The sequence below is a fragment of the Hoplias malabaricus genome, chromosome 9 (genome assembly GCF_029633855.1).
Source record: "Hoplias malabaricus isolate fHopMal1 chromosome 9, fHopMal1.hap1, whole genome shotgun sequence".
NCBI classification, from domain to species: Eukaryota; Metazoa; Chordata; class Actinopteri; order Characiformes; family Erythrinidae; genus Hoplias; species Hoplias malabaricus.
Genome location: NC_089808.1, coordinates 21749432 through 21763046, shown reverse-complemented (window position 1 = coordinate 21763046; position 13615 = coordinate 21749432). Strand labels below are relative to the sequence as shown.

The following is a 13615-nucleotide window of genomic DNA, read 5'->3' as shown; positions in this document are numbered from 1 at the left end:
AGCACGGCAGAGCTGTTCCGGTGATTAATTTACTAATGCGAGATTTGATTAGACAGAAGCGGGAGCTGAGAGATGTGGAGGTTTTGTGCCGTTCATTAGTGTGTCTTTTTTTTTTTCTCTCTCCCACTTGTGCAGTGAATAATGAATAATAATGGACTCTTACGGGGAATAGAATAATGAAGTGACTTCCAGTCACATTCACTTTACACTTGATTGTGCTCATTCTCTCTTCCTCTTTTACTTTACCCTCTCTCTTTCTCGCAAAACCTCATTAATGGTGCCTGTTTTGCTGCTAAAAAAGCAAGCTGTAGTCGCGTTGTGCTGGACAGCTTCTTTATCATTAACTATATTTGTTTTTTAAAAAGACTTGTTGCCAGTTAAACCGTATATGACAATGGTTTGTGGAGATTCCATGTAAGGTGTGAATTCGGAAATTGTAAGGTACACCCTTTGCCTAAGGTCATCAGGTTCAGTGCCAAGCGACAGTGTATAAAGACCCCTGTGCTGGGTTGTGATACTACATTTTTTTAGAGAGTACATGTGGGATTAGATTGAGTGGTGATCAAACATCAGTATCTCACCACATTACTGTTCCTGTGGCTGAATTTCATCAAATACTCACGGAACTATTCCAACATTTAGCTTAAATTCCTCCCAGTAGAGTAGAGGTAGTACCTGTAGCAAAGTGGGACAAGCTCTATATTAATACCTTAAATTGTGTAAAAAAGAAGAAATCCTGGAACAGCACTTTGGCTACATACTGTATTTAAAAAACAAAAATCTATGGTGGACTTCTACTTCCCACCAGATTGAATGTAATAAATTCATCCACCTTCACTGCAGCAGATATGGAAGAATGGATCTGTAGAATAGACAAAGAGGACGGCTCAGCAAACTTGTGTGTAACTAACCTTTATTTCTCCTCCTTGTTTCTGCAGGAAGTTTTACTATATTACTCTCCTGAGGGACCCGGTGTCTCGCTACCTCAGCGAGTGGAGGCACGTGCAGCGGGGAGCCACGTGGAAGACATCCCTGCATATGTGCGATGGGCGCACACCAACACCCGAGGAGCTGCCACCATGTTATGAAGGTGCCGACTGGTCGGGCTGTACGCTGCAGCAGTTTATGGACTGTCCGTACAACCTGGCCAACAACCGGCAGGTGCGCATGCTTGCTGACCTCAGCTTGGTGGGCTGCTACAATGTGTCCACGCTGCCCGAGAAGAAGCGTGCCCAGATCTTGCTAGAGTCAGCCAAAAAGAACCTGCGTGACATGGCCTTCTTTGGCTTGACCGAATTCCAGCGCAAGACCCAATACCTGTTCGAGCGTACTTTCCGTCTGCGCTTCATCCGGCCCTTTGTGCAGTACAACAGCACACGGGCAGCTGGCGTGGACCTGGACAACGGCACGGTGCAGCGCATCGAGGAGCTGAATGACCTGGACATGCAACTCTATGATTATGCCTGGGATCTCTTCCAGCAGAGGTACATGTTCAAGAGGCAGTTGGAAAGGCGTGAACAAAGGTTGAAAGAGCGTGCCGCTTTGTTGCCCTTTCGACGCTCTCAAGGCTTCGCACCGAATGACCTGACATCATCTCGGGATGAGGGAACAGCAGAGTCAGAAGCAGCTTCTCGTTTGCCCACAGAAGACTACATGAACCATATCATCAACCGCTGGTAGCGGAGGAACTCTGGGACATAAAAAGGGGCTATGGATCACCGGATAGGGCTGCAACTTTTGGTCAACTGACCAAAATCAGTAATGCTCTAAACTGCTCAAATGATACATGAGGTCATTCCGGCACTGGGGGAGGCACAGAGGGGTGATACGGCTTGTTTGTTGCATCATAAAATAAGAAATCACTTGATGGAACTCTTAAAGATGGCAGTAGCAAAAAAGAAGGCAATCGAATCGTGATGGTTCAATTAACCGAGTAGCAACCGCAAGACTGGTAAATTATAGAAAGAATCGTTGATTGCAGCCCTAACACTGGACTAGCCCTGGACCAGAACATGAAAAACAGATGCTGCTTCCTCACTCAACAGTATCCTACTGCTCTCTGCCGGTGTTCTAACCCTTGCGGCTTTCTGTGCTGATCTTCCTGGAATCATTTGAAGTTCAGTTCAGCAAGATGGCTGAAAGGATTTCCCTGCCTCAGCCACAGAAGCCTGAACGATAGACAGACTGAGCCCTCTTGGAACTACAAGGACAAGACTTGTAGGTTGACGCAACAGACAAAATGGATTGTTATTATTCACTGCGAATCTTAATGGAACAAGCGACAAAGCAAAATTGTATAAAGACATACTTTGCCTAAATGTCTGCTGCCATTTCAGCCATGAATCTGAGGCACCAATGCTCCATGTTGTTTTATTTGATTTTTTCATTTTCAGGGGTTATCATTTTGTTTTCCCACTTCCTCAAAGAGGTTGTTTTTTTAAAGCACTGAGACCAACGATGCTGCCTAAGGTTTAATGGATGCAATTTTATCAGCTTCTCTTAGTCATTGTTCAGAACAAAAAAAAAGACAAGGACTTGAAAAGACCTGTTGCGCTTTTGATTTTCTTGTTTATATCAGATAACCTGATGTGCGTGGACCATAGCCATTATTTAAGCCTTCAGCATACTGTACGGGGCGTACCGATATTCTCACTGAATGTTAGAGGAGACGTTTTTGTTTCTTTTGGCCAACGTCGGTCAGCGTGTTCTCAAGTTGTTAGAGCCACAGATGTAAACTTGGGGCTGCTTGTTTTGCCTGTAGGGAGGATGTGGTGATCCAAAGAGGAGTCGATTCCACTTCTGTGTTTCCTGGGCTGGATCTACATGGGGTAGGCATAGTATTGCTTCTGCGACAGCTCCATTGTATTAGGTTACTGAGGGAATATTAAGAATGATCTTTATGTACAGTACTGCACAAAAGTTGGAGACCACCCATTATTTACTTTTTTTCCAGTAAATACAATTCTTCTTGTGAAGACGTTACATATAAACTAACCTACCTGCAAAAGGACATTTCCAAAAGTGGAATTAAAAAAGGGATTAAAAGGACTCCTAAAGACAAAGCAAGGACTGGTAGACCACAGTAACTCTCCCTATGAGATAAACATAAAGTAAAGTCAAGTGAGAGATGGGAGAAAGTCTCGTGATGGTTTTAGAATGAGAAAAAAAGTAAAAACGAGAGGTCTGAAAGGACGTGGAGCGTTGTAAGAAGTTCTGAGAATGAACTTGCAGATTGTCTTTTGCTTGTGATTCTTCTGAAAGAATGTTGGCGGGTGAATTTCCCTTAAGATGAATTACTTGCTCTCACTGGCTTTTTTACCTGGAGGGGTGGTCTCTTACTTTTTCACTGTATTGTGTGTGTGTGTGTGTGTGTGTTTGCTCTTAAAGCCCAGACCAGAGGGAAGAAGCAGACACAGCCTTTCTAAATGTCATCACGGCTCCCAGTCCCCCTTGACTACTTTGTGTGTGTGTGTGTGTGTGTGTGTGTGTGCGTGTGTGTGTGTGTGTGTGTGTGTGTGCGTGTGTGCGTGTGTGTGAAAAAGAGACCAAAAGTGGCTAAAAAAGTGTGGATATGTGTACATAGTTTATACATTCTATTGAGTGTGAATGTACATAGTATGGATGGGATTTTATTCAGGGGGTTTCCTCTGTGTGTATGTCATTCATGATCTCTTGCCGTGGTCTTCAGGGACTGAAGTTAAAGCTAGTAAGGGGAAAATAAATGTACTTGGGATGCAAGATATATTCGCAGAGAACTGGGAAATTTACATGATTATTATTGATCCAAGATTGGAGTTAAGGCTAGTAACTTATTCAGGCTAGCACCTCATTTGGGATATTAAGTACGACTGACGTGTTATCTGACGATCAGTGGCCAGGTAAATGACTGTATGTAGCTAATAAAGTTCACATGAAATTTGGATATTTATTATTTAGTGGCTTCCAACAGATGAGAGTAAATATAAATGACATACCATAATGTCAGTGTCAATCTAGACCTGAGTAAAATTTACATGCCAAAAATTGGCCAGTGACCTTTAACCTTGGAAATTCACAAATCTCAGATCTTTGAGCCAAAATGAAACAACACCTGTGATAAATTCCCCAAAAATAATGTATTAATATTTATCATGTATTGGTCTTACCCCAAACAAAGCTATTGTTATCAGCTCACAGCATCCATAAATTATACCTCATATCTCTTCCCAAACATAAGCCTTTGCTTAAACTGCAGCGCATCGCTGTCCTTTAGCGAAAGGTAAAACCAGGAATGCAAATGTGTAAATGTGACATTGGGAAATGTGAGTGAACCCACTGGAATTGTTCCTTCTCCGTTAAGCCTGTCCTCAAGCTGCTGGAAGAGATGTTTCTGCTTCTCTTCATTCTGCACTCAGCTGAGCTCTGGGACGTGACCAAGGACAACACTCTAAACTACTGTTTTAATGTCTGCATATTTATCCAAGCCTAAAATACTTTATCTTACAAAGGAAACTTGTCAGAATCTGTCTGCTCTGTCGATGCAATATTGTGTCCTTTTCTGAAAACAACATGGAAATGTTCCGTGCCTGGGATCCCACAATGCAATGAGGTAAAACTGGTGTTCACAGTGTTATACTAGGTCGGGGGTCTTGGTGGCGCTGCTCAGTAGTTTGAGAGGAGTGCTGTACTGTTCTTAAATCCTTTGCCTTATGTCAAAGTGACAGTTTGATGAAGATATTTGTGCAAAGTTACCTTTAACATTTAAATTCTGTCACCATTGACGGTTGCTCTTTTAGAGCTGCAGGACTAATTTAGCTAAGATCTATCACTGGGAAGCCTTAGCCATTCAAGGCTGGGAGTCCAAGAGTACAAATGACTACAATCTCTCTCGTCAGTTGTTCTATGTGTTAATCTGTCCAATGACATGAATTAGTGGCAGATCTAAAAATATAAATATAAATATAAAAATATATTATAATATAGTTGCTGGTTTCACATGTCTCAATGGAAGCATGTGCTAGGATTTAGCCTCCCAGCTTGGTGGTACTCTGTAATTGGTGGAGACCTAGCTAATGAACTGGCAAAGACTCAATAGTGGGAATTATCAACATAAATTGGGAAAGAAAATTGAATAATTGAATTTTATACAGAACCTGCTTGATCTTACTGAAGATTACATTTTTAGGTACACTGCCCTATCATCTCATGTCAACATGTCTTGGCTGATCAATACTGGGTTAAAGGCAAAAGTGTGCACAGTTGATTTTTCACCAAACTGTAACTTTAAAGAACCACTTTAGTTCTGCCCATTGCAATGGCTACAACAGCATTTTTGAAACCTGTCATCAAAGGCACGTATTTTAGGACTCATCAAAGTTTCATAGAGCAAGAAATTATTATGACACCGGACTGTCCTTGGAATTTCAGTCCCCAGGCTGTGTGTCCATCACATTCCAAATCTCCACTCTGCCTGATTTGTTTTGTTTTGTTTTGTTTCTTTTTAGCATTGCAAAATGGACCATCAAAGCCACCAATAAAAAGATTACATTTTTATATATAAACATATGTGTCTTGGTTTGATTATTGTAATTGTGTTTCACGTGAAGCAGATCTTTTGTTTGGGATAGGACCACAACACTTAGAGGGGAATTACAACATTTATTCATTCACCTTCTGTAAGCACTTCATCCTGATCAAGGTCGCAGGGTGTAGAGCCTACTCTGGACAGTTTCACACAGCCAATCCACCTAACGTGTGTTTTTTTCTGGAAATGAACAAAGACACAGGGAGACCACACCAGACTCCTCCGAATGATTGGAGGATAGAACCCAGAACTCCAAGATCATGAAGCTGTGTGGCTGCAAACACACAACTTCCTCCCTGGAGCTGTTTCTCCCACCTGGGAATAACACAGATATTTTAAAGATATTGTAAAGGTAGATTTTAATTTAGAGGCCTTAAAAAGCGCCCTCTACTGAAAATACCTAAATATAGGCTTTCATTATAAACTTCCCAACATTAGGCAGTGTATTCATAACAACTTCACATAATAACTTTGTGATGAAGCTTATAGAGTCATTAAACTCAGACGTCTGCTCCTTGTCGCCACTGGGAATAATTTCTGACACTTAGAATTCACTAGAATGAAGCATTCGACATCAGACCGCTCTGAACAACTTTGTTTACGTCGTACCCATTTAATCATGCTGAAAATGGGTGGAATCCCCCATTTCACAAGGTTTAATGCGCCCTCTAGAGGCTTGGAATATACACTTGAAGATATTATGAGGCTATTAAGTGCCCGGGAGAGGTGCAGCAACATGGTGCCAAATAAATTGAGTGGAAAAATGAATGTAGAATGAAGAAAGCCCACACTGAGTAAGTCAGTGTTCACAGAGCTGTCATAGAGGCTAAGCAATGCAGAGTGCTGACTAATGAGCAATTAAACGCGCAGGGGCTGTTGTGGCAGCAGGATCCAATAAAGGTATAAATAGGAATGCTAGCAAAATGCATGGAGCTGTGTGGGCCGAGCTGATGTTTTGTCTCATTATATCTTCTTGTCTTGGCAGCCCAGGCCGTGACGTGCTGTACACAACTGGGCTTTGTTCACGTTTTTCAGTAGCATGCTAACACTGATGCTAGTCCATCACACTAAAGACATTTGTGGTTCTATAATTAGGTTTGAGTACAAAAGTAAATATTTTGTTGTAAAAGCGTGGTTTTGCAGATTGTTCTCACTCCATTTTGTAGTGATGATGAGTTTCTATTTCTATTATTGAGGTTATCACCACCTTATCAATCAACAAATTAATATTGTATTATAAACGTTGAGGATTCATTACATTTAGCATATATTGTGTGCAAACTGCACCCTCTAGCTGCCTTGAGGAAACAAGGGCCATTAAAGCCCACCCATGCTCTCTGTTTGAACAGCCCTAAACATGAGGAGCCCATAACTGCTGAAGTTAGACCAAATTATCCATAGCCATTTAATTCAAATTTATATTACAAGTACTCCTCTTTTGGACACAGAGACAGAGAAGCTCAGAATTATTAAAAAGACGTGACACAAAGTGTTTGTTAAGGATATTTATAGTAATATTTATGCTTTTTTTAAATTTTATGTTTAATTCTTGTTTAATTTTAAGGAGAATTGTCATTTTTAACACTATGCAACTTACGATAAGAGCAAGAGAATAATTAAATTTAGACGTTACTAACATGAATTACACTAAAACTCATTTGTACACTTAAAATCTCAAATGTTTATTATGTAACTATTATATAAATAGTATAACATCTCAATAATACAAATGAAAATAATGTTAACATGATAAATGGTGAAAATCTAATGCAAAACCATGACTTTTTATAGGCTTCTCAATATTTTGGTGACAGCAATCTGGTTATAAAAATATGTATATTGTTATAGTGTCTAAAACAGAAGGTAGCAACCTCAGTGGTAGCTGCCCCCGCTGTCTCATGAGTCAGTGGCACTGTTTTGACATCAAGAATCCCATTTTGAATTCTGTTTAAGACGCTTTAAAACCAGCCATATGTTATCATGTTGCTGGGATGCTGATGTGCTAAATTTCACTAGCCAGAGTCATTACAACTGTATAGATACTGGAAGAAACAGCAGGCAGCATTTTATACATTTTATATTTGGTTAAGATACACCTTCCTTCTGCTGAGTAGTGCTCTAGTAGACAGCATTTAGGATGTTTCAGACACTTACCCACTGTTGTCAACTATAGGTTGACATATACTCCAGCTCATCCCAAAGGAATTGGATGATGCTCCATCAGGCCATAGAACAATCCACAAACCAAAGCTAGGGAACTTATGCTTTCAGTATATGTTTAGCATTGAACATGGTGACATAACAACCTATTTCAAGCTCTGGATTATGTTGAAATAGTGGAACTCTCCTGACATTTTGTAATGTTCTTGTGAATGTGACCCTAAAACCCTGTGGATTAGTGTTAGAATCACATGCATCAGCCATTTGTCCCAGTTACAGTAACCAGTAGTTGCAACAGAGGGGTTTCTCTGAGGAGAGACAAAGTACCTTTCACACACACACACACACACACACACTGTGCCAGGCAGCAGAACCTGGACCCGAGCCCAAAGCCACAGAAGCGACTTGACTCAGACGAACGCTCTCTTTGGTAATTACAAAATGGCTCCTGGCGCGGACCACCGACCGCACTTCTTTTGTCCCATCCCACTGAAAGGCGGTATCAGCAGCCATTATTGTCTTAAATGGAGGGGGCTGATGCCTCAAACTTCTCTCCGAATGAATGGGCAGGCCCAGAGCTGCTTGGACACGAGCCACACCTAGACCCCTCTCCAGCTTATAGCTATTGTTCTGCTGCAGATATAATAGGATTTCTATTCACCAGATACAATATACTGTAGAATGGAGAAGATGAAATAGTTCCAGAGAGACCAAGCAGTGCTATATATCTCTGGAGTGTGCATTGAACCACAGGCAGGGAAATACAATGAGACTCTGTCTTAAATTGGCCAACTAAGCATTAACCTGGAGGAGGAAAAGACAAAAGCCTTATCAAAACGGCATTGAAGTGAAGAGTCTGATCTTTTCCAGACATTTTTCCCATCAATGCAACGCATCTCTCATGTTACACTATCAGATATGACGCTGTAGATGTACACTCTGTCTGCTGATCTTCGAAAATCAAAGGATTCATCCAAGAGTTTTGTCCCCCTTTGCTGCAATAGTAGGCTCTGTTTTCCTGGGAAGACTTTACACAAGATGTGGGGTTGTGTGAAAGTAATATTTTTATCTGATATAGTCTTGTACATTGGACTTCTTACAACTGTACAATTATTTTGATTTGAATCACTAGGCTTGTCATTTATCTCCAGGAAAACATGTCTAAGTTACTGCCTTAGGTCATAAAGTCCCTGACCCAATAAGAAGGCTGGAGTTTGCGTTTAAGGGGCAGACGGAGTATGCCCTCCAACTTCCCCTTCTCAGAGTCCTAGAGGCTGATGTATTAACAGAGGGACCTTGACCCCATAAAGCAGACTGTTCTCCTTCCCCTTCGCCACACACTGGCCTGTCATGCTTGATCTACCGTTTCAATTCGGTTGCCGAGCATGCAATTTCGGCCTTCCCATCATTGCCGGGGTGTGTGGTGGTCCAGCCGGCGATTGGCCCTGTGCTGTTGGGTATAAATATCATTCGTGCCCTTGTCGCTTGGAGTTGGGAGCTGGTAATAACTGGATAGATCCTGAGTGCCCCAGTCATGCCCAGGATCATAAACAGCGCATGCACTTTGACTCAGGACCTTCTAGTAATGATGAAATATTTCCAGCCTGCAGGATAAGGACAGAGCTGTGGATGACAGCTAACTAGCCTTTTGCTTGGATGTGATTTAAGTTCAGAAATGTATACCAACTATACAGGTTTGGTGTAGAAAGTTAGCTTTTTTTTCGTTTTACACTAAATCTACAAGGCTAACTACAGGACAGAAATATTGTGAGATGCTTGCAGTAAGGAGCAGTGGAATTCTCTAGGGGACTGAAGTGCTCACTAATGCCATTGGAATAAAATGCATTCCAAAATTAATCATTTAATAATATATGAACAAATGTTTTAAAATTGAATGTCATCAAATATTTACTGCAATATTTTGACATCTAGTGTAAATCCAACTTTCCCAGCATTAATACCTGGTACCTGATTCATTTTTAGTACCTCTTCACACTTTCCAAAAAGCAAGTAGGGACTAAACTGTGATGTGTAAAAAGTTCAAAAAGTTGAAAACACTTTTATTTTTATCCAACTCACAATGGCAGCTGGTAAAATTATGCCTTTTTTTTTTTTTTTAAAGGTTCAAAAGATCTTTGGATCAGTGGCCAGTGAGAGCTGCAACTCTACTGATCTGTCTGAACTGGTGAGTTGTACGACGGAGTTTTAGGGCCACGGTGTTAAAAAAAAAAAACAAGATTCCTAGAATAAAGTCAGAATTTGGAGAATATTCTCGGAATAATTCGCTGCGTATAATGGAGCAGACACACCGTGTAACTGTGGAATGCAGTGTGTTGCTGAAGTATACTTACTTACTTATACTTATATACTTACCATAGTACACTATGGTATAGATTTCAGGAATAAACACTCAGTTCTCTTCCACAGTGTGATTAGTATTTAAACCCAGAATCGAACCCATGGCATGTAGTTTTCACATGATACAATTAATGATCACGAAAATGATGGCTCCAGAGCGAGTGGAACTGCGGTGCCGCCATGAGACTCCATTGCATTCTTGCCATTGCATGGTGCACAGACTGTGATATCTACATATTGTAATAAATAAGAACCCAAACAGTATTTCTCTAAATATTCTGATTATATTCTCTGAATTATACAGACCTTTTTACTCAATTATTCAGATTTTTCTCAGAATTATTCAGAGAATATTCTCAGAATTCTGACTTCATTCTCTGAAGCTTGTTTATTTTTTTTTTATTTTTTATTTTTTATTTATTTATTTTTTTTAAACACTGCCGTGGCCCTAAAACTCCATTGTAGAGTTGTGTGCAGTCAAAAAAAAGTGTCATAATTTCCATGGGAGCCTTTCCATCTACGAACGTGTTTTTATATTACTTTAAATTAGTGAGTGTTTACTAGCAAAACCTTTAAAAATGCATTTTAAATACATACACATTTTAGCGCTAGTGCAGCCTGTAAATTCTGCTTTTAGATCCAGAAGTCATCCAGAAAAGCGTTAGCTTTCTGCTGCCAAAGCCTGTTCTGAGGGATCACTGTGAAAGACCCTTGTACAATTTCAAAGATAACAAGTCACTCTCTTAAAATTAATTTGAACTAGAGATATATGTGGGGACTAGACCCTGATTTAATAAACATGGATTCATAGAGTGAGCTACTGTTGATAGACTTGGGTGAACAGACTCATGTCAGGGAAAATCCATAAAGAAGAAATCATTGCATTCATTGCCTGACCTTTAACCTTTCTGGAGGTGTATCAGTCCCTTCTGACATGAAGGCCAGACTGTTTGTCAGTGTGCATGACACTTCTGGAAATAGAAAAACCATATAAAAAAGACGGAATCTCTGGTGATGATGAGATCATCAGATAAATCAAGAAGCTAATGTCACTTTAATCACAGACACCCTGAGGAGAAATGGTGGCATAGGTTTATTCTTTTCTTCATGTTCAATTGAAATCAGTGTGATTCTTCAATTATCTGAGACAGTAAATGTTATATACAGTCAGAGCCAGAAATATAAATGGAGATATAAGATAATACATGTGCATAATCAGGGGGATTAAAATGATTTAAAAACACAGGAGTTTCTATATAAAAAATTGACTCATCCTGTCAAGAATTGGTGGAACAATAAAACTTTGCACAATCCTATTTTCAAAGATAGAAAAATAATGGACTAAGACCCTAAATTGTTGTTCTTCATTTTTGCCAAGTTCTACCTGAAAGTCAGCATATTCTTGTCCCAATGTCTTAGCCCTCTCTTTTTTTTTTTTTTTTGCACATTCAGCTGCATTATGGTATTACAAAGCCGGTGGGAAATCATAGGATAGGACAAGTCTTTATAGGCTCCTGTCCAGGAGTTCTGTACTCATAAAGAAGAATCAGCACACTCAGCTTATCTCTGTATTACTACTGCAGCACACCTAGTACATCCTGTGCTTACAGTCCAGCAGGGGGGAGAGAGAGGAAAAAAACTAACATTCTCCTTGAAAACTGAATAATGGTAAACTCTTACAACTGGCAAAGAAGCGAAAAGGTTGATTCACAATATTGCATTATATGTTTTAGTTTAGGAAATACTGGACTAATCTGCAGCAGTACATGCAGGTAATAGAAGAGGATGGATACCATTCAAGTCTTGGTTACTCTCAGTTACCTCAAGTTCTTACTGAAAGTCACCTTTCTGGAAAGCAGTTTGTTCATTCACCAGTCCTTCACAGGGCAACACCTGTCAAATAAACACCTAAAACATATTTCTGTTCATCAAAATGGAAGTTATTTTCAACAAAATAAAATGTATCCCTATGTTTGCATTCATTTAGTATGTGTGGATTTATGATTATGCAATCAAGTACCTGCTTCCTTTCCAAACTTACTCCTCTGCCAAACACTGACAGCTTAAAAGTGCCACCTTACAAGCTGACAGAAATATACTTGTGACATTAAAAAATAAATAAAAATAAAAAATAAAAATAACTGGCTGTCTAAATCTGTGTTTTTGAGACAGTTTCAAACCAAAAATGCTCAGCCATAGTGCTGCATATTTGCAAATGACATATTTTCTAACAAATAAAACTGAGAGAAATTATTATAATTATAGTATAATTTTAATATATTTATATTACACTTATAGCATGACTGTCCTTTATATTCCAACTGTGGATGTTATATTAGACTGTAAAGTAATTTACTTTCCTAAATTTCACCAAATTACAGCAGTAAATGTGCTACTGTCACTTGTACTTTCCCACTTGAGCCAAAATGGAGGACGTCATTGAGGAGCCGTGTCAACTGCCTCGGTAAATGTTAGGGATATTAGTTGACCGGTTGCCTCCTCAATAACCGATCAAATAAAGGGTATCTAATGAATTTTTTTAAAATATTAGACACAGCTCTGTCTTATTACTATTATTATTGGTTTGTTATTTTATTCAGGCACGGCAATCTCTGCGGATTTTGTATGCTTTGAAGGACCAAACATGGCTCTTCACGGAGAGAGCTCGGAAGCCGGTGGAGGTAGGAGAAAACAATGTTGTTATTTATTTATTCAGTGTTTCTGGGGTAAATGTTGCCACGTTTGACACATTTGTTTGAAAACAGTCGATGGTTGGTTCTGGTATGAAGCGGATAGTAACCGTTAAGTCACCGCCACTTACAGTGTGCAGCCTTCTTCCGTGTTATTTCTGAAGAAAGCAAAAAAAATATATGTAGAGTGAATGAATTTGGTGGCGAAAATAGTATTGTATTGTATGGGGTGTTTACCTACCAGTAAACGTCTAAGCAAACACGCAGTAAACAGTCTTTGCTTAAATGTCGGATTTCCCGGTAAACATTTAACGTTAGTGGTGTTGTGTGCACATAAATGATTCCAACATTATGTCTTGTCACGAAACAAAGTCAAATCTATGTATTTAGCGTGTTTCTGTGCGCTTTCTCGCCTATTGTACACGACATTAACTAAGACATCTTCGATTATTAACGGGCTCTATTTGAATGAACCCGAGACGGCTAAGCTAAATCCGCCAACCAATCGAAAGAGCAGGATCTGCCCCTCGAGCTCACCACCCATTGGGTAACGGTTACGCAGACGGCCACGCTCAGCTTTCTGATTGGCTGGAGCCGGCGAAAGTGAAAGTTTCTCGATATCGGAGATAAAAACAACCCCCTTAAAATAACTTCTGTGTACTGTATACATTATTGGTGTAAAACCATTATTGTTGTACATTGTATTTTTGTTCTGGTTATAATCGTTCAAATTGTATAAATCTAAAATTAATTAAATGCATGATTTCCATTATAATATCCCAGCCAGCACAACTTTAATATGGCTTACATGGGATTGCTGGGTTCAGGATGGGCATGGAATCTG

General features: G+C 39.8%; 2 protein-coding genes across 6 annotated transcripts in view; both read left to right on the top strand.

Annotated features, from left to right (window-relative positions):
- Positions 1-5508, top strand: part of hs6st1a (heparan sulfate 6-O-sulfotransferase 1a) — a 126704-nt gene extending 121196 nt beyond the window's left edge. The window contains exon 2 of the mRNA XM_066681813.1: positions 939-5508. Coding sequence (XP_066537910.1) covers positions 939-1680 — 742 coding nt within the window. The 3' untranslated portion in view covers positions 1681-5508. The remainder of the gene's footprint in view (positions 1-938) is intronic.
- Positions 5509-6301: 793 nt separating this feature from the next.
- Positions 6302-13615, top strand: part of uggt1 (UDP-glucose glycoprotein glucosyltransferase 1) — a 37696-nt gene continuing 30382 nt past the window's right edge. Inside the window, exons 1-3 of one of the 5 annotated variants that reach the window (XM_066680913.1) lie at positions 6302-6357; positions 9846-9908; positions 12682-12762. In XM_066680913.1, the coding sequence (XP_066537010.1) occupies positions 12726-12762 (37 nt within the window). In that variant the 5' untranslated portion in view covers positions 6302-6357; positions 9846-9908; positions 12682-12725. The other 4 variants (XM_066680915.1, XM_066680916.1, XM_066680917.1 and 1 more) reach the window with 4 other exon arrangements.